At 43.5% G+C, this 27,417-nt stretch overlaps 3 protein-coding genes across 10 annotated transcripts in view; 2 read left to right on the plus strand and 1 right to left on the minus strand.

The window, feature by feature from the left end:
• Window positions 1-27,417, minus strand: part of LOC111841630 (uncharacterized) — a 65,429-nt gene that overhangs the window by 36,926 nt on the left and 1,086 nt on the right. For 3 of the 7 annotated variants that reach the window (XR_011991826.1, XM_072712671.1, XM_072712674.1), the window contains exon 2: window positions 2,238-2,333. The exons of the other annotated variants lie outside the window; for them this stretch is intronic. Coding sequence is in view for 2 of the 3 variants with exons in the window: in XM_072712671.1 (XP_072568772.1) it covers window positions 2,238-2,267 (30 nt within the window). In the remaining variant the exon portion in view is untranslated. The remainder of the gene's footprint in view (window positions 1-2,237; window positions 2,334-27,417) is intronic. 7 annotated transcript variants of the gene reach the window in all.
• LOC140590921 (uncharacterized) lies at window positions 544-20,645 on the plus strand. Of its 2 annotated transcripts, XM_072712669.1 has the most exons (10): window positions 544-796; window positions 1,010-1,050; window positions 10,991-11,134; window positions 11,216-11,313; window positions 12,556-12,869; window positions 13,434-13,587; window positions 13,959-14,065; window positions 14,288-14,349; window positions 14,975-15,078; window positions 17,618-20,645. In XM_072712669.1, exons 6-10 carry the CDS (start codon window positions 13,488-13,490, stop codon window positions 19,342-19,344), a joined length of 2,100 nt encoding a protein of 699 aa, XP_072568770.1. In that variant the 5' UTR covers window positions 544-796; window positions 1,010-1,050; window positions 10,991-11,134; window positions 11,216-11,313; window positions 12,556-12,869; window positions 13,434-13,487; the 3' UTR covers window positions 19,345-20,645. The 2 variants fall into 2 exon arrangements, with proteins under 2 accessions (XP_072568770.1, XP_072568771.1); XM_072712670.1 differs by lacking the exons at window positions 544-796; window positions 1,010-1,050; window positions 10,991-11,134; ... (1 more) ...; window positions 12,556-12,869; window positions 14,288-14,349 and having other exon boundaries at window positions 13,449-13,587.
• On the plus strand, window positions 2,456-5,399 carry LOC140590922 (uncharacterized). Its single transcript, XM_072712677.1, has one exon. It carries the CDS (start codon window positions 2,471-2,473, stop codon window positions 3,341-3,343), a length of 873 nt encoding a protein of 290 aa, XP_072568778.1. The 5' UTR covers window positions 2,456-2,470; the 3' UTR covers window positions 3,344-5,399.

Here is a 27,417-nt window from a genome sequence, read left to right on the forward strand (position 1 = left end):
TTTTAATCAATGAATGGTAGATATTGCATTCATGTTCTATCAGCAGTGTAATGCTTACAGCGTTGTGAAAAATACGCTTATACAAAGCGTTGGATTATGAGTGCGCTTCCAGCCATCGTATTTCCCCTGCAGCGTGACTATCTGAAGTAACCGGCATGTACCACTAGGGGTAGCGTCTTTGGATGAAAAACAATAGCATTTCATTGCCATAACTTCTTTGTTTTGTCATTAAGTAACAGTAGGAATCACGTTCACATCTTCCCACGTGTTATGTTTCCATTAATATAGCCTAATAAATACGACAAAGTGATGATTAAGAACAGAACTCCCAATGACACTTAAATTGCTAATGATTGAATATTGGTTTGTTTTGGACGAATATTCCTTCAGTGTCAACTGTGCTGCAACGGGACAATCCGCCAAGTCAGACTGCACTATGAGACACTGCCAATACGTGCATGCCAGACGTAACAGTACAGTGCAGCGCTGTCCCGGCGTAGTCACGAGACACTGCCTTTACGTGCGTGACACTGTCATGGAAAACGTAACAGTACAGTACATTTTGAGCTGTAACCGCTGCTGGAGAAATCTTTCAGAAACAATTTATTACGACAGCCTGCAGGAACAGCATTTAAATATATAAAAACTTCCCGGATATACATGGCTTCCGAGTGACGAGATATTTAATTGCAGTGAGATTCAAACTTACGGCCTGCGGCGTTTTTGTACTTGATGCCATGGAGACGCTTTTTGCGGCTCGAGCCTCCCTCACTCGCAGTTCAAAGCACTGTCACTGGTAAGACGCGACACTTTTCTTCGTGCATAAAACATTAATAAAATCCTCTAAGTATCATATAAAACGGGTATAAAGCGATAAAATAGAATGAGTTGAAACGTAGTTGAGGCGTAATCCTACATTATTTTTTAGTGTCATTGGTATTAAACCAATTAAATCAACATTTTAAATTCCTGTCAGATCGAACTAACGGTATCGCTATGTAATTTCTAGGAAGAGCTGAGGAGTTATCTACCGCCTGTGCTGACATTCAGGTATGTTCACTAAAATTGTCAGTTTATCACACAGTATCAAAGTACGTATTAATTGTTTATATTATTTATGTGTATAGGAAAATATTGCTGTATGTTCTTACATAAGCCTACATACCGTCACTGTCAGGCGGAAACGTCAAATGTCCAAAACTGTTACTTTTCAGAAAATGGGGGGGAAAAAATGTTTCAATGTTAATAGGAATTTCAGCTCTTTTCAGTGAGCTGGATCATTTGGCTGAGCAATAATGGTGCGTTCGATTATTTCTCTCCAAGTCGGAACTCGGATGAAAACGTCACGATACGTCACGAAAAACATCACTTCCCGTCGGAAACACGCCCCTTTTATGACGTTAAAGTCGGAGAAGATTTTGTGGTCCGAGTTGCTCCTGTGACGTAATTTCAACATGGCGACTTGGTTTGTTTGTAGTTTATTTACTGTTCGAAAAAAGAATATCGCTATGAATGTACTAAAATATTTTATAAAGCTTTTAATGTGGTTTGACTAGTTCGTGTTTCTTGTTTGTCTCTCGGAAAAATCTAAATTTCTCCATTTTCTTCATTTGTAAAACTCCAAATCTGCTAAAATATAAAGCAACAACACACAGCAACGTGTTCATGGAGGCAGCCATGTTTGTTCCGAGATGTGGGTAGCTCGAACGGGAGATTGTCGGACGTGATGTCACTCAACTCGGAATTTCCGAGTTCCGAGAGAAAAACGAACGCACCATAAGAGCCGGCCACTGGCGGAATTGGGGGACGGAGGGGCGAACAACCCACTCTATAGTGGGCTTTCATTTTTAGTAACAAGACACACAGATCAAATGTCCACCATAATCCATTTATGTAACAATTTTGGTCAAAATGTGGTTTAAGATACCCTCCTCCCCCCGATCGGCAAATTTTACCCCGATGTGGTACGTATTCCACCTTGATCGGAATGTTTTGCTGTTGGCACATCAAAGTCAAAGTCAAAGTAAACTGTATTATCTCAGCTATATTAATGTATACCGTGAGACTAGACGATGTGGGTCCAGTTTATACAGTTTACGATAATGAATGCACTTACAATGGAAGGAAATGTCAATTATTCTAACAACTTCGAGCAACATATTTTTGATGTTACATCGTTTAAAATTCCCTCTCGTTTTTCTTTCGACTTTATATTTTCAGGAATATCATCATTTTACATTGTGTTTGTTATAAAACCATCCATCCATCCATTATCTGCCGCTTGTCCGGGGTTCGGGTTGTGGGGGTAGCAGCTTCAGGAGAGATACCCAGACCTATAGGAGAGAATTAGAATTAAGCAATCGGATAAATCTTGGCAAGCTTAATAGTCTCCTGATAATCTTCCAAATCCACGACGGATTAATCGCCTCCGCCCCCGGAGTTTTTCCCCGCTAAACGTAAGTATATCGCTATGGCTCCTGTCGTTTGCTCCGAGTGCAGTATGTTTAGTTATTCTTCTCCCGTCATTAGCGGTAAGTTTGTCTGCGATAAGTGTAAGCTAGTTGCCAGGCTGACGGAGAAGATCGCAGACTTAGAGGGACGCATCCGGACGTTACGGGAGATTCAGGAGAGTGAGAGTTTTATTGACGCAGTGTTAGCGGCTCCGGATATGTCCGCTATAGTGAGCCAGTCTCCCCCCGCTCCGGCAGCAGTGCCTTCGCAGCAAGGCGAGTGGGTGACGACCCGGCGGCATAGCCGTAAGTCCAAACAGGACTCACACCGGCACCATTCACCCATTCGCGTTTCCGACAGGTTCTCCCCACTCAGTGAAACACCCACTGAGCCGCCTGTTGAAAGCGCTCTGGTAATCGGCGATTCTATGCTAAGAAACGTGAGAGTAGCGACTCCAGCGGCCGTAGTTAATTGTCTCCCTGGTGCCAGAGCGACCGACATCTTATCAAACTTAAAAGTGCTGGCTAAGAGTAAACGTAAGTATTCGCATATTATTATCCACGTCGGCACAAATGATGTCCGATTGAGGCAATCGGAGATCACTAAAGCAAATTTCATAGCGGTGTGCAGCCTTGCGAGGAAGATGTCCGCGTCAGTAACATGCTCTGGCCCTATCCCTGCTAGACGTGGCGACGAAATGTACAGCAGATTATCGTCGCTGCATCGCTGGCTGTCGGAATGGTGCCCGATAAATGGTGTGGGTTATATAGACCATTGGCGGACATTCTGGGGTAGGCCTTGGCTTTTGAAGAGGGACGGTATTCACCCCACGTGGGCTGGTGCCGATCTCCTGTCAAAAAGCATAGCTCACAGTCTTAGGGCAGATTGCTGACTAACCAGAGCCAAGCCAAGGCGGCAGGCAAAACGGCTTAACCGACCGCCTGCTAGTCGCTTAGAGTCGTCACCCAGGCTTCATATTATTGAGACTGTGTCTGTTCCCCGCGGTTTTAATCGTGGGGGGTCATTCCATCGTAGTTCGTGTCTTTCAAACCTTAGAGAAATTAGACCTATTTCAACTCTGGATAGTAGGTGTAATGCAAACCTAAAACTTGGACTCCTGAACATTAGATCGCTGGCTCCTAAGACATTGCTCGTAAATGAAATCATTACTGATTCTAATCTTAGTGCCCTATGTCTTACTGAGACTTGGCTAAAACCGAATGAGTTCTTGGCACTAAATGAATCCACTCCAGCTGAGTATAGCTATAAGCATACTCCTCGACCTGATCGCAAAGGTGGCGGAGTTGCTGCAATATTTAAGACCGACCTAGGAGTGCGTGAAAATACTGGTTATAGCTTTAGTACGTTTGAATTTATTATTCTAAATCTTGCAAGCACATCTAAGTGTAGTTCTACACCTCCAATCACCATTGCCATTGTGTATAGACCGCCAGGCCCCTATAGCAATTTCCTTAAGGAATTTGCAGATTTCTTAACAAGCTTGGTGGTTACTACCGACAAGGCCTTGATTGTTGGTGATTTTAATATCCATATGGAAAATGAAAGTGATCCAGTAACAAAAGCATTTACTGCCATTCTTGACTCTGTCGGTGTACATCAGAATGTAACTGGGCCAACTCATGCCTGTAACCACACCCTAGACCTGATTCTTAGTCATGGTGTCCTGGTAGAACACATATCAATTATCCCTCAGAATCCTCTACTGTCAGATCATTACCTTTTAACATTTCAAATACAACATAACTCCCCTAAGGCCCCAGACCAGAGGTACGATACTAGACGTTCCATAGCCTCATTATCCGCTGCAACTTTTCTGGAACAGCTCCCACAGTCCTTTAACCTAAACTCTGAAGTGTCATGTGTAAATGAACTTGAACAGGTAACCGTGAACATGGTAGAATCATTTCGTACCACTCTTGATCATGTAGCACCACTCAAGAAAATAAAACATAGAGATAAGAAACCTGCCCCCTGGTACTCTAACCGTACACGTGAACTTAAACAAGCTTCACGAAAGCTAGAACGCAAATGGCACCCACGGTTGCACACAACCACCAATCCTCTGCTAGTGCTAGTGTTATTAGTACTAATGATAACATCTTTGAATGTTTCACTCCTGTAGTGCAGACAGAACTCCTTCAGTTAATTTCCTCTTGCAAACCCACTACTAGCCTTGTTGACCCAATACCCACCAATCTACTTAAGAAAATTGCACCACTGATTAGCACTACATTGTTAAACTTGTTAAACTCATCTCTTAGTCTTGGATATGTTCCTAAATCTTTTAAAATGGCTGTTATTAGACCTATCCTAAAGAAACCAAATCTTGAACCTAGTGACTTAGGAAACTATAGACCCATCTCAAATCTTCCCTTCATTTCTAAAATTCTTGAGAAAGTTGTTGCTCACCAGCTGTCCTCCTTTCTTCAAGATAATAATGCTAACGAGCTATATCAGTCTGGTTTCAGACCCAATCATAGCACAGAAACTGTCACGATCCGTTCCGTTCGATCCCGATGTGTGCCACGCCCCCTCATTATCCACGTGTGCTTTCCCGATCGTGCCCAGCTGTTCCTTGTTATGTCGGCTTGTCTTCTGTATTTAGTCCGCGTCTGAGTCAGTCTTCCCCAGATCCGTCATTAATGTTTGTTGGTGTTTTGGTACTGTCCACCCCAATAAACCGCGTTTGCCTGCAGTTTGGTCTTGCCTCGCCTGCTTCCCGGCTCGCTTCCCTGCCGTCCCCTGACAGAAACGGCCTTAGTCAAAGTGATAAACGACTTGCTTATGGCTTCCGACCGTGGCTGTATATCGCTATTATTCTTACTGGATCTAACTGCAGCATTCGATACTGTAGACCATAATATTCTTTTGGACCGGTTGGAAACATTGATTGGCATTAAAGGGACAGCACTACTGTGGTTTCGTTCGTATTTAACTGATTGTTACCAGTTTGTCCATGTAAACAATGAGTCATCCATAGCCACTAAAGTAAGATATGGTGTCCCGCAGGGATCAGTGCTGGGCCCCCTACTGTTCAATCTATATATGCTACCGCTTGGTAACATAATTAGAAATTACAGTGTTAATTTTCATTGTTATGCTGATGATACACAATTGTATATATCTGTTAAACCTAGTGACGCATCCCAGCTCTCTTCTTTAGCCGACTGTCTGCTAGACATCCGTTGTTGGATGGCAAGGAATTTCCTCATGTTAAATACTGAAAAAACTGAGGTTCTTTTAATCGGTCCTAAGGAGGCCCGCAATAAGTTTGTAAACCCCAACCCTAGCGGCCTCCCTACTCAATTTAAAACAGTGGTCAGAAATCTTGGTGTCCTGGTAGACTCCGACCTCTGCTTCAGTGCTCACATAAATAGCATTACCAGTACGGCATTTTATCATCTACGGAACATAGCCAAGCTTCGGAAGTTGCTGTCCTTTCAAGATGCAGAAAAACTAATACATGCCTTTATAACTTCTAGATTGGACTACTGCAATGCCCTCCTTTCGGGTTGTCCATCTGGATCCCTACATAAACTTCAGTTAGTACAAAATGCAGCTGCCAGAGTTCTAACAAAAACTAAAAAATTTGATCACATTAGCCCTATCCTGTCTTCCCTGCACTGGCTACCGGTCAAGTTTAGGATTGACTACAAATTATTACTATTGACTTACAAAACTCTGAATGGCCTTGCACCACAATATCTCAATGATCTTCTGGTCCCTTACAACCCTTCTCGCCTGCTTCGTTCACAAGGAGCAGGATATCTATTAGTTCCTAAAGTAGACAGGGCTACGGCAGGCTGCAGAGCATTCTCTTACAGAGCTCCACAGCTGTGGAATGGTCTCCCGGCGGATGTGCGGGATTCAGGCACACTCTCGCTTTTCAAGTCTAGATTAAAAACGCACTTGTATAGCTTAGCGTATAGGAAACCTAGTTCTGGTTCCAGCTAGTCCCTCACTCCCAGTCAGACTAACAGTATGAGGTGATGAGCTGGGTGGGGATCGGTGTCATTGGCTTTGGATAAACTGAGGCGTCAGTGCTGTCACTCTAGCTCTACACTAGAGTGCTGATGTTCAGGGAGTCCCCATGCCTGTGTTCCCGCCTGTCTCTCCCTCTTTCTCATGCTGCTATACTCAGATCTGCCGGAGCCTAGACGAATATTGCACTCGATCATTTTGCTTGCACTGCCTCTGGTTTCCTCAACTCTGGCTAATACACAATTATTCTTACTTCCTCCCTCACCCCTTCTGGGGTGTGCTCCATGGAGCACAATGTCGTTGAAGAGTTTATGCTTCTGCGGCCTGCAAGACAACTACCTCCACCTCCGGCAACTACCCTCCAACCTGCCTGCCCTTGGCTCAACACGATGCCTCGCCATCCATCCTGCGGCTGTGTGTCTATTAATCCTGCCATCGTGCATCAAGCACCACGTGCCTGCACCGGTTGGCCGCTGCATTGAGACATATATTTCAACCCCTGTATTAGCTTAGTCATTTCATCTTGTCTGTATTAGCTTAGTCATTTCATCTTGTTTGTTTGACTCATCTGCCGGCCCGTGGAGGATGGGCTCCCCCTGGGTCTGGTTCCTCCCAAGGTTTCTTCCTCTTAGGGAGTTTTTCCGTGCCACCGTTGCCTTTGGCTTACTCAATGGGGGGTCCTTATGAGGCAGAAATGTAAAGCGCATTGAGACAATGTAATGTTGTGATAATGCGTTATATAAATAAAATTGAATTGAATTGAACCTCCCTCTCCCCAGCTACCTCTACCAGCTCTTTGGGGAGGACGCTGAGTCGTTCCCAGGCCAGCCGAGAGATATAATCCCTTCAGCGAGTCCTGGGTCTGAAGAAGCAGCGGTTCTACTCTGAGGCCCTCCCGGATATCCGAACTTTTCACCCTATCCCTAAGGGAGAGCCCAGACACCCTGCGGAGAAATCTCATTTCGGCCGCCTGTATTCGCAATCTCATTTTTTCGGTCATTACCCATATCTCATGACCATAGGTGAGGGTGGACGAAGATGGACTAATAGATCGAGAGCTTTGCTTTTCGGCTCAGTTCTTTCTTAGCCACGACGAACCGGTTAAGCGCCTGCAAAACTGTAGACGCCACTCCGATTTGTCTATCCAGCTCCCAATCTTGCCTACCCTCACTCGTGAACAAAACCCCGGGATACTTGAACTCCTCCACTTGAGGCAGTACGTCTTCCCTGACCTGAAGAGGGCAATCCACCCGTTTGAGAACCATGGTTTCGGACTTGGAGGTGCTAATCCTCATCCCCACCACTTTGCACTCGGCTGCAAACCGCCCCAGTGCATGCTGGAGATCCCCAGCAGATGAAGCCAACAGGACGAAATCATCTGCAAAAAGCAGCAAGGCAATCCTGAGGCCACCAAACTGGACACCCTCAACACCCTGGCTGCGCCTAGAAATCCCATCCATAAGTATTATAAACAGGACCGATGACAATGGCAAGCCCTGGCGGAGCCCAACCCGCACTGGGAACACGTCCGACTTATTACCGGCAATGCGGACCAAGCTTCTGCTCCGTTCATACAGGGACCGAATCGCCCACAACAGTGGACCCCGGACCGCATACTCCCGAAGTACCCCCCACAGAGCACCTCGGGGAACCCGGCCGTAAGCCTTTTCCAAATCCACAAAACACATGGAGACTGGATAGGCAAACTCCCAGGCCCCCTCCAGTACCCTTGCAAGGGTATAAAGCTGGCCCAGTGTTCCACGGCCAGGACGAAAACCGCAATATTCCTCCTGAATCCGAGATTCGACTATCGATCTCACCCTCCTCTCCAGTACCTCGGAATACACTTTCCCAGGAAGGCTGAGAAGTGTGATCCACCTGTAGTTGGAACACACCCTCCGGTCCCCCTTCTTAAATAAGGGGACCACCACCCCGGTCTGCTAATCCAGCGGCACTGTCCCTGACCTCCACGCACTGTTGAGAAGGCATGTCAGCCATGACAGCCCCACAACATCCAGAGCCTTCAGGTACTCTGGGCGGATCTCGTCCACCCCCGGGGCCCGGCCACCATGTAGCTCTTTAACCTCCCTGGCCACTTCAGCCCCAGTGATGGGCAAGCCCCCCCCAGCACCCTCAGGCTCTGTGCCCTCAGATGTCTCAAAGACAGTGTGTGTAGATGTATCTGAGGCAAGGTTGAGGAGGTCCTCAAAGTATTCCTTCCACCTCCGGGTGATGTCCCCAGGTCAACAGCACCCCCTCCCCACTATAAATAGTAAGAACAAGGAGCTGCTTCCCCCTCCTGATATTCCGGATGGTTTGCTAGAACCTTTTTGAGGCTGACTGAAAGTCACTTTCCATGGCCTCACAAAACTCCTCCCAGGCCTGGGTTTTTGCTTCTGCGACCACCCAAGCCACGTTCTGCTTGGCCTGCCGGTACCTGTCAGCTGCCTCCGGAGACCTCCGGGCTAATAATTCCTGGTAAGCCTCCTTCTTCAGCTTGACAGCCCCCTTCACCTCCAGTGTCCACCATCGGGTACGGGGGTTAGCGCCACGACTGGCACCAACCACCCTGGAGCCAAAGCTCCGTATGGCCGCTTCCACAATGGAGGTCCGGAACAGTGTCCATTCAGACTCAATGTCCCCAGCCTCCCCCGGTATGCAGTTGGAATTCTGCCGGAGGTGCAAGTTAAAGCTCCGGCGAACAGGAGCCTCTGCCAGACGTTCCCAGCAGACCCTCACTACACGTTTGGGCCTACCAGGTCTAACCGGCTTCCTCCCCCCGCACCTGAGCCAACTCATCACCAGGTGATGATCACTTGACAGCTCTGCCCCTCTCTTTACCCGGGTGTCCAACACAGAAGGCCGCAGATCAGATGATACGATTATGAAATCGATCATCGACCTGTAGCCCCGGGCATGTTCGTACCATGTCCACTTATGGACACCCTTAGGCCCCTCCCCCAGGCCTGGCTCCAGGGTGGGGCCCCAGTGACCCTAGTCTGGGCGAGGGAAACGGGACTTCGTTTGAATACCTTATCATAGGGTTCTTTTCAGGGGCGGATCTAGGATTTTTGGAAAGGGGGGGCGCAGCCACTAGAGCGAGTGCCGTAGGCGCAAATTTCTAGGCAACAAAAATTGTTGTTCATGGAAAAATAGGGGGGGCGTGCTGCAGGTGTGCCCCCCTCTGGATCCGTGCCTGCTTTTGGATGGCCTCTCCCCTGGGACCTTTTTGCCTTGTGAGACCCTACCAGGGGCTATTGCCCCCGACAACATAGCCCCCAGGGTCACTGAGGCACACAAACCCCTCCACCATGATAAGGTGGCAATCCAAGGAGGGGTTGTTATAAAACATTAATGTAAAAACATGAAACATTACTACACGTATATTTAATGTTGTAAATTAGCATTTCGTATTTGGTGCTTGTGCATAAATGTGTTATGATTCATTTGCTACTGTGATGTCCATATTAAATAAAATTAAACAATAAAACAAATAATAAACTATGCAAAACAAACCATTACAAACAAATTACACTCAAAACAGCAGTTTGAGTCCGCTGCAATTTTGTCCGATTCAGATTTTTTTTTTCATATTTTATTAACAAATTATTATGTTCACTGTGTGCTTACACTTCAGAGCTAAAAGCAAATAATAATTGTTATTACTACTACTACTAATAATAATAATAATAATAACAATAATAATAATAATAATTACAAATAACAATAATAAAGGGCATTATGGTTTGGACCAGGGAGGCCACGCTTATCCAGACTGGGCAACATGCTGACACCCTCATAGGACTGGATAATTTCAGTCCAACCAGTGTCTAATTCCTAGTTCCTCAGTGTGATAATACAGAAATGAGTGGGCGGAAAAAAGAAAGGAATAGTGAACTCTGAAGAGAAGTTTAAGTTTCTACCAGTTTAAATTAGTTAAAATAGTAAATATCATCTTCATTTGTCCCTAGATTCTTGAAGAACAGCTAAGTATTGCTTGAAAAGACCAATGACAATGTCTTGACCTATGTGAAATCGATAACCGTTACATTTTATTGGCTGCTCTCATCACGGGCCATCCTGATCGTGCCCCCCCACAGCTCATTATTGAAAGCACGTTGAACATGCGCATATAGTTTTCAGCTGCTCACTTGCTTAGACAAACGCTGACGGGCCGGCCCCATGCGCACCAAAGGAAATCCTGACATTTAGAATGCATGACAGTGCTACCATTGTCATATGTAATAAATGCACAACAATATTAGTTAGTTGTGAAGAAATATATTGTTAGATTACTTAAGTATTTAGATAAAAATTACATGACCATTTTTATAAAGCAAGTCAAATACAAATTACAAAATACAATTTTGTATTTAACAAAGAATTTTTAAATAGATGTATCAGAAATACTGCCCATCCCTGCTTTTGACAGCACATTGCAGTACCTTTTTAGTAATTGAAACTACTAAAAACATGATATTAAGACTTTTAAAAAATCTTCTAAACAACTACTGGAATTATACTGTCTTCATCTTAGAATCATATGAGAAGGCTTACAAAATGAGCAAGAGAGCTGAAGAAACCTCCAAAATGGACTCCCAGGAGGAACAGTCTGTGGGTAAACCCGGAGTACCCAAGACCCCTGCTCGATTCCAGGATCATCAGTATAATGCTGCAGATGGTATGCTGCATGTTACTTGTTTTAACGTCAAATTTGCTGCCAATACAATGCCCCAAAATCATTGTCATATTTAAATCACAGGTGAAGGTGAGAACATTGAGCCAGTGCAGAAAAAAAGAAAACTGCAGTCATCTCTGCCAAAGATTCTGTTAGATATCACAGGTCAAATAATTCCGAAGGTATGAAATCATATTGTATTTAAATTATTGCTGTCAAAATTAACGGGTTAACGCGGATTAATCCATCATCATGATTAATCTGATTAAATTTTTTAACGCAATTAACCCATCTGCAGTGCAGAATGATTCAAAATCACTGAAATGTCTCTGTCAACCCATTTCGGGTAGTTTTAGTGCGTTCCATTTCCCCTCGGAACTTGTATTCCGAGTCGGATTCCGGAGTTTTGAAGCCGGAAGTGACTACATGCGCTCCCGTTTCTCGGACATCCGAGAAATATCTCGGAGCAGCACAGAGGATCCCGAGTTCAGAATTCAAGATGGCTGCGCCTTTTATCAACAGAAGGGAAAGTTGTAGTCTTATACTGTTTAAGCAATACTTCTCATTTGTGGCTCATTAAATCGGTCGCACACGCTATACCGTCCAACTTATCTGTGGATGTGTTGCTACGGAGTTTTATATGTAAAGCACCGCACGTAATGTGTTATCAACTGATATTGCTAACAATGGCAATTAACCGGGCTAGAATTGGACTTCATGATTAGTTGGATTATTTGTCGGATTTACGGTAGTTCGTGCTAATTGTAAGCGAACGAAGATAAAGACCATTTAAACTGAGGTACCTTAAATCCGACAAGTTGTCCGGCTAAGCAAAAAATCTTGCTTTTTGATTTGAGTCCATGGTATTGCACTTCTGTGGCAGATGGAATGCATCCGACTCATGTTCAAGATGTTCAATAAACATGTTAAGTGCATATATATTCCCTTTTTTCTTGAGTCTGTTTGCTCATGTAAAATTAAATGTGATTAATATAGATTAAAAATGAATGATATTTAATCATGATTAATCAAAATTAATCCACAGGAACCCTGTGATTAATCTGATTAAAAATTTTAATCATTTGACAGCACTAATTTAAATGAATTATGCATTATAGAACAAAAATATTTGTAAAAACACAGTGTGGTTTCATAAAGCAAGCATGAACACTGCACAAATTATAGGCTAATGTAAATTTATATATATTCTTACTAGCTTATTTTTATTTCTATATTCTGTGCAATATATTCTTACATCATTGTGGTTGTATAATATCACATCATACTTGTATAAACTACAAGTACAGTACTTTTCCATATATAAAATCTTCAAATGATGACTTTTTTCCTCATCTTTGATAGTACGTCTAATTTAAGGTTTTTAGATTTTATTTGCTCATGATGTCTCTGTATCATCTCTCTAGATTCATGTGTAACGGAGTGTGCCCGAGCGGAGAAGGGGGTCAGCACCGAATGATGGACAGATGCACAGGGGTCTTCAAACAAAAGACATTTCCTTTATTAATTTCCTTTTTACGTTACCAGCAGGACAGGACTTTTTTCAAATTAAAACTTTGTCTCTATCAGTTCAACACTGATTGTTCTTTAAGATTAGGTAACTGTTCCTGTGAGCTGAACAGAACATTGCTCTTTTGTGATTTTCTTTGGATTTTATTGGCTTTGCGTCAGAGAAAACTCTTGGGAACTTGTAGAAGTCGTCTCCAAAGTGATATAAAAGGTATTTTAATGGGAGGCAAGGGGTTGTTAATGTAAGATCATTTTGAATACCAGTGCTGGCCTAGTGGTTAAGAAGACATGAACAATTGCATTCAGCTGTTTAACAGTAAATTGCCACTGTTTCATAATTTCCCCCAAGACTGGTATCAGAAAAAATAGAAAAAACAGAAAAGGCCTGAAGGTCCATGCTGGCCAGAGCTGTTTAAAAGTAAATAAGGAATTTACTCTCTGAATTCTGTGACAGGTTTCAGATTAAGTGTCCTGATGAAACTGGATACAATAATTGAAAATCAAAGACAGCACACATCTCTCCTTCAAAGGCTGCTCATATCACAACCAGGAACACGGGATGAACTGGAAGATGTTCTTCCCTCTGCAGCTGATACAGTAGAGGAACTTAATAGTCTCTGCTCTAAAGCAACCTCAGATAAGGAGTTTAGACTATATTTATAAATGCAGAAACATCCAATGAACAAAAGAGAGTTCACAAAGAAACATAACTAACAATAGACAGAACCAAACTGTTACAAAATGTTTTTTGATTACATTTTTGGTTTGTTTGCAGATCATATACCTCAGTTCTCTTGGGGGTAATGGGTTAAAAGCCCACATAAGAAATATGATGAAGAAGGTGGCCATTAACAAAGTGTGGTCCAAGTATTCATTTAAAGGACAACGGGGAAAACTACAGGATCTCGAAATAATCAGCCTCTTCATCAGTAAGATATACATTGACACCATTTTAAAATGTAAACATCTGTGAATTGGACTCAATAATACAATTTAAAATTGCTTTTAAAACACATCACTTTAGGCTGGCATACCCAGTATAGTAATACAGTAATACTTATAGTAAAACTATAAGTATTACTGTTATATTGTACTTTGTCTTGTCATTTGATTTTATTGCTTTCAGTACTTTTATTGTCATTATAACTTTATTGTTGTTTTATTCTTTGTGAAGCGACCTTGAGTGTTAAAAATAAAATATGTAAAACTTGTATTCTTTATTTAAACATGTAAAACCCTTATTATAATAAGACAGGCAATTTAGTCTTTCATATATTTAAAAGTTTGTGTTCTACTTCAGGAGCCCACCAGAGCCACAATCCGAAGGTCACGGCCTCTCCAATTGAAGATGCTATTGCTGACTTGTTATGGCGCACACCACACAGAAAAGGTGGAAATAAACACAAGGTAAACATTTAAATGACATTTCATATTCAGTGCCCTTATCATTGCATGTCAACCTATTACTATTATTTTTTCAGTGAAATTTCTATTTGCATACAAATTATATAATTGTACAAATTTGTAGACTTGTAAAGATAGTTGCCACATAATTATTTAGTTTTAATTAGCAGTAATTAAGTAATCAATGGATTGGGATCAAACATTCCATAAATGTTTTTGTTACAGGGCACAGTTTCTGAAGTAAGGAAGAAGTATCTGGCCATTGAAACTGATGATGACTTTAAAATGTGATGTCTTAATATTTATGTTGTATTTTTAATTTAAAAAGCTATTTTTTCTGCCTCTCTGAATCATAGATTTATCACATACCGATAGACAGTTATAGACATCATGACGTGATAAGATTCAAGTTATTACATGATAAGTTTCACGTTTTAAATGGATATTTTAACGTTATTACGTGATACGGTTCATGTTATAATGTGATTTTCAGGACTTTTTTTATTTTCTGGCGTGGCAGCAATACGTTTCCGTATTTAGTGGCAACACTCCGATTGCTTTGTAATCACACCAAAATTATTAGCATTGTGCTAACATTAGCAGCATTTTAAACAACAGCAGGGTAATGCAGGCAAGGGGATAAATTAGTTTATTACAGCTAAAGACGTCAGGCAAAAGGGTAATTCATTTTTTTTACTGCGTATCGTAAGTATTAATAGTCCTAGCTTTGTTGTATATACATCTGGGGTAAGTGAAGTCATGGATGTGAAGTACGTATATGAAAATCATGTAGGTCTGTTAAGCATGTTGGATTTTTGAATTAAGAAATATCTGTTAACCGTTTGAAATATTAAATAAAGCACCAACCCCTTTCTGTGATGTTTTCTGTTTGTGGTCATATTCCCTGGATAGGTCAGAAGAAGATGACAGAACAACCCAGTCATCAAGGATGGGTCTAGCTTTATCCCCCATCCTGTCTAAAGTGGATTACTTCAAGGAAACAAATGCATTTAATGGTAATCATGTCTTTTCACCTTTTATCGGATCGGTGCATCTCTAACAACAATTGCATGTAATTTTACATTTCTTTTCCCTGTGTTCTGTATTATAACAAGGAGATCTTGTACATGAAACAGTGAGCAAAGTTTTTTAAAGGCTTTAATAATATTTAACAGTGATTAACTGTAATTATATAGGATATGTACTGTATGTAAAATGACAGGTAATGTTTGTTTACCCAGGATAATGTGATTTTAAAGAAATGAAATTTTGATTTATTTTTTTTTACAGTGTGGTACAGTAAAAGTTAACCAAATTTTGTCTGGAAATAGCCTGGAACTTTGCCTTTCCGAAGGTATATGACTTGTTTTTACCTTATGGAAAAATTCCGAGAAATAACCTGTCAAACTTGGGTCATATATGCAAATGCGTATAATAGCAAGGATTTCAAAGTGCATTTTTTTTTTTTATGGTACAGTAAAAGTTCACCAGATGTTGTCTGGAAATAGTCTATCACCTTGCCTTACAGCAGGTATAACACATGTTTATACCTTAAGACAGGGGTGCCCAATTCCAGTGCTGGAGGGCCAGAGCCCTGCACATTTTTGGGTTTCCCCTCATTTAACACACCTGATTCAACTTCTTGTGCTAATTACCACACAGCTCTTGAGCCGAATCATTTATGGTAGAACAGGGAAAGAACTAAGCTACACAAGGCTCCGGTCCTCCAGGACTGGAGTTGGGCACCCCTGCTTTAAGAGAAAATTCTGAGAAATGGCCTGCCGAACTTAACCCACACATTACCTAGAACAGGGGTGCCCACACCTTTTCAGCTTGCGAGCTACTTATAAATATAAAGTCAAAATGATCTATCTACTATAAAAACGCAAAACACATCCTTATTCATATTTTCCGGTCCACCTTAAATGCTTGCGCTGAAAGCAATGACGGAATTGCGATCCACGCGTTAACGTTATAAGTCCTAAGTAGGATTAAATGAATATTGCTAAATGTAGTTAGATGTGCTATTTATGTGTAAGTTCTTGTTCTTTTAATTTTGGTATATTTTGATATTCTATGTAAATCTGCGTGAAATGGCTTTCCAGAAGACTGTTTACTGTGTATATTGTTGTATTGAAAATAAACCTCGCTTGGAATATGAATCCTAAATAAAACGTCATATTCTCCTGAGTACACAGCAGGTATCTCACTATATAGAAAAGTGATATTGTGTTGATGCAGATTTAACAAAAATCAGATAGCAACACAGCATGTTATGAACTTCTCAGTACACATCAGGTATCCTACTATATAGAAAAAGTCAAATTGTCCTGGCCCAGAGAGGTTTAGGTATTAAAATGGGCATGGAATCCTGGCTTCTCATTCACACCTTTATGCACTATAGTATAACATGCCTTGTTTAAATCTGATTTTTAAAGCATTAACTCAGTCTGGGCCAGGACAATGTCACTTTTTCTATATAGTTGGGTACCTTATTTGTACTGTCCCGCGGGCTCGGGACAGTGGCTGGTACAGCCGGTCCAGAGTCAGGCCCTGGCAGACATCTATTTGGGCCTACTGGAACCCAGCCTGGCCGGCATCCTGGCGGCCTACTCGGCGTGGCGGCCCTGGATCTCGCTCCTAGAGCCCTCCTCATGTGACCCTTTCCTACGATAGGGATAGTACTGATTGGTATGAGGAACTGTTTGTTGAGCAACTAGAAGGCCGGCAGTGGCAAGTTACCTCTGAGAACTTATATGTGGGTCCCGAAGGGGTAGCCTCAGCCACACTGCTTACCCCAGAACAGCTGCCCTGGTACATGATGGGACAGGAAGCTGTCCCACATGTCTCTCTGGCCCTCCATTCCAAACACCAGGCCAAGGATTTGGGCCCGATGGTGAAACGGGCCAGAGAAACCGAGGACTGGGTACAGACCCAGATCCCACAGGTCTCCTTCTCGCCCTCCTGCAGTACCTATCGCATACAGGTCACAACACAGGACACAGCCCTCCTGCAACATGAGCAGATAGCTAGAGATCATGGGTGTGAAAAGATGGGCCACCCAAAGGCAGCGGCCCTTCTGGCGTCTCTGCCAGACTCGCTGTGGTCTACCAGCCCCACAGATGTAGGTCTAATATCTTGCACGCAAGTGGGTCCCCTCTGGCTCAGACAGTACCCCTCACAAGCCGGCGGCGGAGGAAGGGATAGCTGAGACTATAGAGGGCCTCTTGCGGGCCGGGGTGTTAGAGCCCTCCACGTCTCAGTGGAACACCCCCATCCTCCCTGTGGCAAAACCCGGCACAGGCAAATATCGGATGGCCCACGACTTGCATGCCATAAACAACCTCCTGCTGACCCCTACTGTTCCAGTAGCAAACCCATATGTTGCCCTAACTAATCTGACCCCGCAACAAAAATGGTTCACATGCATTGATCTAGCAAATGCTTTTTTCTGTTTGCCCCTAGCAGAGGAGTGTAGGGACATATTCTCATTCACTTACAGGGGCTGCCAGCTGCGGTACACCCGCCTGCCTCAAGGGTTTGCCCTTTCTCCAGGTATCTTTAACCAGGTCCTGAAGCAGGCTTTGCAGGGGTGTCCTCTCCCGGACGGTGTCACCCTTGTCCAATACGTGGACGATCTTTTGATCGCGGCCCCAACAGCGGAGGTGGCCCTACAGGCCACCCAGTCAGTGCTGCGCCTTGAAAAAGGCTTTAAGGTCAGTAAAGACAAATTGCAGATTGCTAGGACAGCAGTGACCTTCCTAGGACGAGTGTTGTCGGGGGCAGGAACAGGCCTCTCCCCAGCTCATCGGTCGGCTATCTTGCATTACCCAAAGCCCATCACAGTAAAAGACATGTTATCTTTCCTAGGGCTCACAGGTTACAGTCGCACCTACATTCCAGATTACACGGGGCTTACACAGCCCCTGAGGGCGCTTGTCCGAGAACACGGCCTACGTAACCTCAGGGCGCCCCTTAACTGGGACCAAGCATCTGAGGAGGCGTTTATCACCTTAAAGCAGAGGCTAGCACAGGCCGCGGATCTAGCCCTCCCAGATTACTCTCTCCCGTTTCACTTGGATGTTTCGGAAACAGGAGAGGTCATCAACGGCATCCTGTTTCAGAAAAAAGGGGGGGAGAGGAGAGTGCTGATGTACGTCAGCGTAAAACTCGATACTACAGAAAAAAGACACCCCACATGCACAAGGCACGTGGCGGGAGTGGCCAAAATTATTCAGAAAACAGCACACATAGTGATGGGACATCCACTGCACATTCTGACCTCGCACAGTGTGGTGGCTTATGTGAATTCACAGACGTTTACCATGACGTCACTCAGGCAACAGAGACTTAGTAAAATACTAGAGGCACCTAACCTGAATTTTTCTCACGAAGGGATCAACATGGCAGACCACATGAGCGGGGGAGAACCACACGAGTGTGAGTACCGAGTTCAGAAGGAGGAGAAAGTCAGACCAGACTTAGGTGCAGGGAAAATAGAGGAGACAGAGGATTGGTTCACAGATGGGTGTTGTTTTATAACAGACACAGGAGGTTTACAGGCAGGGTATGCAGTGGTGGCCAGACAAGGCCAAGATTATGTAACCTTGAAGGCAGACAGGCTGGGGAGAGCCGAGTCAGCCCAGAGAGCCGAGGTGATAGCAGTTGTCGAGGCCCTGAAATTAGCAGAAGAGAAAGAAGTTACCATATACTCAGACTCAGCATATGCTGTAGGCGCAGTGCATGTGGAACTCAGCCAATGGCTGAGGGCAGGATTCTTGACCGCGGGAAACAAGCCAATAAAACACAAAGCAGAAATGAGGGAATTGGCAAAGGCCTTGATGCTTCCCAAAAAAGTGGCAGTGGTCAAGTGCAAGGGACATGAAGGGTCAGGAACAATGGTAGCGAAAGTAAGGGCCGCAGATGAGGAAGCAAAGAGGGTCACAGGGTACGTGGTGTCCAAACAGATGATCACGGTAGAGGAGGGAGTTCACCCGAATTACCGACTGACCCTAGAGAAAGCGTTGGGATTGAGACATGCGTTTGGAACTGTGTATCATCCGCAGTCCCAGGGAAAAGTGGAGCGAATGAACCAAACAATAAAACAAAAATTGGCAAAAATCTGCGCGCAGACCAAAATGAATTGGGTTGACGCTTTACCACTGGCAATGATGTCAGTGAGGTGTTCCATAAACAGGGGGACCAGGTTCACCCCCTTTGAGCTCCAGACAGGCAGGCAGTTCCCAGGACCCCAGAAAGGGTTAACCTGGACCCCCGACTAGAAGGGGGAGCAAAATCCTTGGGCATATTATGATTGTTTGCAAGGTCTCGTTGCAGATTTCTCTAAACAGATCCAGGAGGCGAGACCAGAGAACCAGCCAGCCAAACCACACACGGTGGAGTGGGTCCTCCTGAAAGTTATCAAACGGAAGTGGTCAGAGCCCAGGTGGACGGGCCCCTTCCAGGTCACTGAGAGGACGTCACATGCGGTTCGTCTGAAAGGCAAAGGCGACACATGGTTTCACTGGAGCCAGTGCGCGGCTGCGGAGGACCCAGGGAGAACCACAGCAGAGATCCAGGAGGCTCTGCGGGAAGGAATCCAGAGCGTCAGTTCGGCTGAACTAGACGCAACTCAGGTCTCAACAGAAGGGGCAGAATAATCCCCTGACCTGAGCAACCAGAGCAGGGTAGTCCACCCCTGCTCCAACGACCAGAAAGAACAAAAGCACCTCATCCACCGCCAGACAACACTAGGACCAGGATGAAGATCAAGATAAAAAGGGGAATGTTGGGGGAAACAAGTGTGTTATGTGTGATGCTTAAAATGCTTAAAGTGTTAATGATTAGTGGTTTGTGAGTCATGCCAGCCATGGACCCCGAAGGGGGGCCGCGCCTGTGGCGGGCTGGGAGTGGAATTTCCCTGAAGCTCAGGGTTTTTGCCCTCCTTCCTAGGCTGGATGGACAGGATTGTGTGTGGAACTCTTTAGACTTCAAAAGGGGGGAGTGTGCGCTATGTTTGGGGAAGTATGCTGTACTTGCATTCCCAATAACACAGCACCAGACGGCTCAGTGACCAGGGCACTCGAGGGTCTCCGGACCCTCTCCAAAACGATGCATGCACACTCCGGGATCAATAATATCTGGGATGCTTGGCTGACCTCAGCGTTCGGACAGTGGAAAGGCTTAATGGGCTTGCTTTTATTATCCTTTGCTACTTTTGCTGCGATTTTAGTTACTTGCGGGTGTTGTTGTATTCCCTGCCTGCGCGCACTGTCAGTTCGTCTCATCACTACCGTGATCGAGAAGCGGGATGACACCTATGCGCGGATGATGCCTCTCCTGCCTGTCGGGCCGGAGAGGGGCAAAGGTACGGTGGCCGAGAGAGCTCAACGCGCTGCAACTTCAAAAAAACACATGCAAACAGAAAAAAACCATGCTGCAACTTCAGAAAACACATGCAAACATAAAAAAACCACAACAAATTAAGAAAACGTCTCCATCAGTTTGACAACACAGGCGCTGCAAATACGGAAACGCGCTGCAAACACACGAACGCGCAGCAAACACACGAACGCGCTGCAAACACAAAAAACGCGATGCAAACACAAAAAACGCGCTGCAAATAACAGACCACAACGGAAATGTTTCAGGGGGACCTCAAAAAGTGACGAACCCATCTGGGAGCTGATTATTTGTTCAGTGGCTTTTGGTCAGAGCAGAGGTGTTGTGCGTGAACTAAAAGGTGTTTTTTTTTAAACAATCTGATCATACGATTCATTGGTCTTTTGGATATTATTAGACTAATCTGACGAATCACACACTTAACTGTGGAACTTTATTAATTTAATTGCCAATAAATATCTAAATAAATACATGCAAATAAATGACAAAATTCTGCAGTGCTTCATTAATGGTTAAAATCAGGTCAAAATTCATTACAGATTGATAGAAAAAAATATATTTTACAATTTATTCAGACCCTTAATAATAAAGAACAACGGAATACAAATAAAGCATGCTAAAATCGGTAACATTGTTGTTTTTTGTTTTTTTAGATCAAAATGTATTGTCCGTTCTGTGGCTTTCAGCGACCAACTTTGCACAAATTTTGTAGCTCATGTGGGCGAAATGTTAGTTTTGTCGTGGAGAATGACCCTAAACCTGCAGGTGAGGACCAGTGGCCTGTACTACGAAGCGGGGTTACTGGCTTATCGGGGTAACTTGTCGGATTTAAGGTAGTCTGGGCAAAATGTAAGTGAACGAATATGAAGTCCATTTAAAATGTGGTACCTTAAATCCGACAAGTTACCCCGATAAGCCAGTAACCCCACTTCGTAGTACAGGCCACCGGTGTCATGCCAGGCTGTGGCCAGAGGTAATATGAACAAATAATCAGCTCCCAGATGGGTTCGTCACTTTTTGAGGTCCCCCTGAAACATTTCCGTTGTGGTCCCTGCTATTTGCAGCGCGTTTTTTGTGTTTGCTGCGCGTTTTTTGTGTTTGGTGCGCGTTTCCGTATTTGCAGCGCCTGTGTTGTCAAACTGATGGAGACGTTTTCTTAATTTGTTGTGGTTTTTTTCTGTTTGCATGTGTTTTTTTGAAGTTGCAGCGCGTTGAGCTCTCTCGGCCACCGTACAAAGGTCATTTGGACAGCTTTGAACTACAACTCCCCCGCCAATAGGGTGATCTCCTAGCGGAGATCAAAAGGGGAATGCAAAATTTCATGAATAAGGGAAAATATTACTAATCAGCATAATCAGGGTGATCTCCTTGCGGAGATCAAAAGGGGGAATTAAGGGAATAATTAATAAAATAAAGGGAATGATTCTATAAGGCTGTAACTAATCAAAACGAGAACTGACTGGCGCGCCGGCAAGGCAAGACTACCTAATCGGACCAGATAGGGGGGGGCGACAGAGAATCGGTCTTTGTCAGTCACGTGTCTGCAGTGTCTGACACGCCCCCATTCGCCATTTTGAAGGTATTTGCGGATGCAAACACTAGGAAGAATGGAGAAGAAAAAGCAGAACGAGAAAATTCCTTACAGAGAAAAACTTACGAAGGACGCCAGGGATCAGTATTTGGCTAAATTGTCAACAATCAGCAATATAGATCCGTATGATCTCAAATAAAAAAATGGAATTCCGACGCGACATTGTTGCCTCTAGCTTCATCTCTGGATATAACAAACTACCTTGTTTATGGTATCAGCGCTTACACATATGAACAGTTCAAGAACTATAAATCTCTTGAAGCCCACGGACATTTCATCAATGGCTGGGTGTAGGATCTGTTCACATTTCGAACGCAGGACTGTGACAACACAATTGTCACTGCAAAGGTACGCTAACTTGTAATCAAGTTGCAAACAAATCTGTACAGCCTCGAACAAATTAGACTAAGGGGGGACATGGTCCAGGCATATTAGATTCTAACAGGTCTGGATGCAGCCAAATGGCTACTTCAATAAATTTCTTATGTTCAAGTTAAGTTATTAGTAATTATATGATGAAGTTAACTGTAATCATGTAGACAGCCTTACAAATGCATAATAAATAATACATGGAATAATTTAACACCTCCTCTACCTGCCGTCCATATCCTTTTTTCCAAGTGGGAATCCGAAAAAATCTTATGTTGTGGTCCACCTTTCTGCCTTGTGATTTAGTATGACAGCCTTTCACACAGCACGAGTATCCCATCTTTCGAAGGATAAAGGCGGATGCAAACGCTTGCTCTTGAGTTATATACCTGCAAAATGGCGATTCGACCCAGAATACACTGCGACTTTAGCGAGTGTGACATCAACTGTCAAAGACCGATATCAGCGGCCCCGACTTATCTTTTAGCCTTCCAGAAGGACAATTACGAGCCGGCTAGAATCACACATGTGGTTGTCACGTAGACGGAAGGTACTGAGAAAGGGGGGGGGGGGAGAGATGCCCAAAGGGCTTTAAAAGGGATACAGCTGATACATATGGCAGAGCCTCCTCCTGTACATGCTGAATGTATGTCAGACGGCTGCTCCCGGATTGCAATCTGTCAGACAATAAACCGGTGATTTGCAACTTCTCCCCGTGTCAGCTGTGAATCTCTTCTCATCCATGGACCCGGTGGAGACGCCGTGCTCCAACACGCTACAGAGCACTTAGCACCAAAACGACCAGACACAGGAACAGTTTCTTCCCCCAAGCAGTCCATGTCATGAACACTTAACAATGTCATGTACACTTAACAATACACGTGGTACACACAACACTAAAACAAATTATTTAACACACAAGCTTATTTATTTTTCATATTTGCACATATCAACATACCTATACAAACACATCATACCTGGTCATACTGGAATGTCTTTTTGCTATTTTGCACGCTATCTTGTATATCTGTATATAACTCTTTTTATTACCTGTGTCTTGTCTTGTCACTGTCATTCTGTTGCACTGTAGAGTTCTGTCACTACAACAAATTCCTCGTATGTGTTAACATACCTGGCAATAAAGCTTATTCTGATTCTGATTCTGATATTTGCCTAGCACAGAGAGGTTTAATGTATTAAAATGGTCCCCCTACAGGCATAATTGCGTCATTGCATTGGGCTGCGAAGCATTTAAGGTGGACCGGAAAATCCGAATAAGGAGCTGCGAATAAGTAGCGAACTTCAGCGTCGTATTATAGCAATGGTAGACTGACAGATGAGGCAAATGCACTTCGAATATGACATTGTGAAAAAAGTCCTCCTCCCATTCTGTATGGAAGTGGTAGGTTTTTGGCTTCTTACTTGGTCCAGCTCCCTCATTCATTGTTATACCCTTTCTTAATTTTAGTAGAAATAAATTGGCTAACTAGGCGACTCGGTAGCTTGCTAGAGATTTGCAGCGGTTGAACACGTCATCCATCCTCTATGTTTTTATGCCGTACGATCTACCCACACTAATTTTGCGATCGACCAGTAGATTGCGATCGATGTATTGGGCACCCCTGACCTAGAATAACACGGATTTCAAAGTGCATTTTTTTGGAAATGGTACAGTAAAGGCATGGTTCGAATTACGGGGGGTACTGGGGGCTACAGTACCCCCCGATCAAGACCCAGACCCCCCCCCCCCAAAGAGACAAAAATAGCAGTTTGGGGGGTCTTAACATTGTTCTTTTGTTTCTTAAAAAAAAAAAATAGATAACCTCACCTTGTAGGAAAATTTTATGTAAAACAATTTCAGACACCCCTAATGTGGACCGTACCATTTTAACTACCTCGGCGCTAGAAGCAGCCAGTTGGTGGGGCCTATGGCGTTAAATCAGTGCCAAAACTCGCGCGCATAAAAACCACGCGCGCGTATGCGCTCGCGAGCAGAAAACCCATGCTCTCTACGTGCTCGCGTTTGCACAGCACTCGCTCGCTTGCTCGCTCGGCGTTAAATTAGTGCCAAAAGTCAAACCGCGCGCGCGTGTCCGCTCGCGAGCTGAAAACCCATCCTCTCTACGCGCTCGCGTTCGCTGGACCCTATCTACGCGCTCGCGTCTGCACAGCACTCGCTCGCTCGACAAGATGAATTGCGTGTAGTTAGAGTATGGAATAGTCTTCCTGCTAGTGTAGTGGAAGCTAAAACCATGGGTTCCATTAAATCAGAGGTAGATAAGATTTTAACAACTCTGAGCTATTAGTTAAGTTCTCCCCAAACGAGCTTGATGGGCCGAATGGCCTCCTCTCGTTTGTAAATTTCTTATGTTCTTATGTTCACTTAAAGTGGAATGAAGCAACAACTAAGGGGTTAATAGCTCTAAAACAAAATGGGACAGCCATGTCCTATGGAGTATGCTTTCATAATGCACACCCCTTGGATTTTCAAGATCACTTTAAATGTGACGAAACACGTAATCAAACAATTCAACTGCGTTGCATTTGCTTTGTCCCACGGTGCACTGCCTAAATCACACTTTTACAAATTATTTATGTATTAATTTGTGTTACCAATTAACTGTCAATAGATTAGATTAGATTAGATAGTACTTTATTAATCCCTCGGGAAGGTTCCTCCGGGAAATTTAGTTCCAGCAGCCGTACAGTTACCAAAAAAAAAAAGAATGAGTACACATATATAATATAAAAGCAGTATATACATATTTGGCATAAATATGGATGAAATGGAGCAATGGCATGTAACATGCATACAATGTGTTAATAACTGTTAGAGAGAAAGTTATTCTGAAAATCCAAGGGGTGTGCATTGTTTCCTGTAGTCCACTGATCAAAGCACACTCCACTAGATGTGCTTGTCTTGTCTAGTTTTAAAGTTACTAACCCATTCATGTATTGTCCCATTGCACATTATACGGATACATTCAAACATTAAGAAATGAACTAAAATTCGTATGTAAAGTAATAGGCTATGGGAAACATAGGGGTGTGCAACAGTCGCCATGAGCCCAAAATGCTAAACCACCATGTCATTACAGCTGAAAGAACATATAATATTAGCTATTAACACGATTTTGCACAAATCACGAAATGGTTTGAAGTGCAAAAATAATCGGTGTGCATCGTTGCCTATGTACTGGACATCACGATTCTGTCATTAAAAACGCCCAACCTTCCGTTAAAAGTTATTAAAGCCATAAAACTGAATATCGAATATGAGGCTAACTTAACCGCGGTCAGTGACAAGTTATCTTCATCTTCTACCAAAGCAAATGGCCAATCTTAGTCAAAATTTTAAAAAACCAATCAAATGAGCGGAGATATTAGCCACTGTTCCCGCCTCCAAAGTGTCAAAATTCATCCTGTCAAGCGAGCGAGTGCTGTGCAGACGCGAGCGCGTACAGTAGATAGGGTCCAGCGAACGCGAGCGCGTAGAGCGGATAGGTTTTCAGCTCGCGAGCGCACACGCGCGCGTGGTTCGACTTTTGGCACTAATGTAACGCCGATCGAGCGAGTGCTGTGCAAACGCGAGCGCGCAGAGAGCATGGGTTTTCTGCTCGCGAGCGCATACGCGCGTGTGGTTTTTATGCGCGCGAGTTTTGGCACTAATTTAACGCCATAGGGGTCATTCATTCTCATTGAGTGACCTGTTCATTGTGTTCGTCTGTCATGGTACTGTTTGTCGTGCGCTCGTAAATGTAAGTAGCCAGCAGAAGTCTAGCCTGTTGAAAATGTGTTATTTTACAACCTTCATTTATTTGTTTAAGTGTTTCATCTACTAATGCAAGCGGACGTTTTTATAAGTTGAATTACTTGCCATTGTCCTTCTGAGGCCGGTACAGCCAACGTTAGTTAACTAGTAAGATAAGCCAAGTTCTCTATTTAAACCAGGCTTATTTGGTGAGGTAAAATCGATCATGGTCATTTTCCCTATTCCCTATGTTTTCATTCTCATTTTACCATGAATAAATTGTGCCTTTCTGAAATTAATTTGCCATTTAGCCTGTGTGGTTTGTTAATAGGCTAATGTTAATGCATAAGAAAGTCTAACGTTATGCTCTGAAAAAATATTACTATAAGTGAAACCTATAGGGGAAACGTAAAAAAACTAGCTAGCAAATAAGCCCTTTTATTTGAATTTTAGTGGTATTGATTCTGCATTCCACAATTTCATATTTATGGACATTTTTAGAAGCTTCACCTGGTAACCCAGATACTGTTTTCTTAAACATATATTAGATTTTATTCACAGGCACATTATGAGGAAAAGGAAAGATGGAGACATCAGATTTTTTTGGTGGTAAAAGAAGAGTAAGTAGGAAATATTAGTGTTAAGAGCTACAGAACATTACACTAAAAGTATAGGTGCAGTTTTGCAAACTGTTAATGTGTATGAAGGAAAGTGGTGGTCAGCAGAAGGCAGGAGAGGCACAGGAGCAGGCAGCAGGAAGATGGCAGGATGAGGACAGTGTCCAGGCAGCAGGGAGATGGCAGGATCAGGACAGTGTGCAGGACCAAGAGGTGAGTTAGAAATTAGGCTGTACTGATCTACTGTATCATCAAGACAGATATTAGCCTAATAGGCATATTTTTATTTCTGAAGCCTGTTGGAGCTGGGGGGACTGAGAGGGCAGGAATAACACCAGACTGCTGGACCAGACCAGGCTGTTTGTAAATGTATAGGCTTATTACTTTTACTAATATACTTTTAGGATAATTCCTGGAAGTTATAAAACCAAATTCTTTTGGATAGGGATAAGGATCTGTCTTCTGTATTGATTCTCATTTTGTCGCATGTCCAGACCATGACCGTGTGTTGCATACATGTTAGTAAACACCCCTAGCGCATCTTGCACTCTTAACATTGATCCTTGTGGCGACTATTCATATTGACGCGGTAGCGGACCGTAATGGTCATAGAAGTGTTATGAAG

This window comes from Paramormyrops kingsleyae, chromosome 5, assembly GCF_048594095.1.
Source record: "Paramormyrops kingsleyae isolate MSU_618 chromosome 5, PKINGS_0.4, whole genome shotgun sequence".
NCBI lineage: Eukaryota > Metazoa > Chordata > Actinopteri > Osteoglossiformes > Mormyridae > Paramormyrops > Paramormyrops kingsleyae.

Coding starts and splice junctions, on each gene's coding strand:
- LOC140590922 (XM_072712677.1), top strand. CDS start 2,471: ATGGCTCCTGTCGTTTGCTCCGAGTGCAGTATGTTTAGTTATTCTTCT.
- LOC140590921 (XM_072712669.1), top strand. CDS start 13,488: ATGATGAAGAAGGTGGCCATTAACAAAGTGTGGTCCAAGTATTCATTT. Junction 13,588..13,958: donor AATAATCAGCCTCTTCATCA/GTAAGATATACA, acceptor GTTCTACTTCAG/GAGCCCACCAGAGCCACAAT. Junction 15,079..17,617: donor GGAAACAAATGCATTTAATG/GTAATCATGTCT, acceptor CCCTTTCTCCAG/GTATCTTTAACCAGGTCCTG.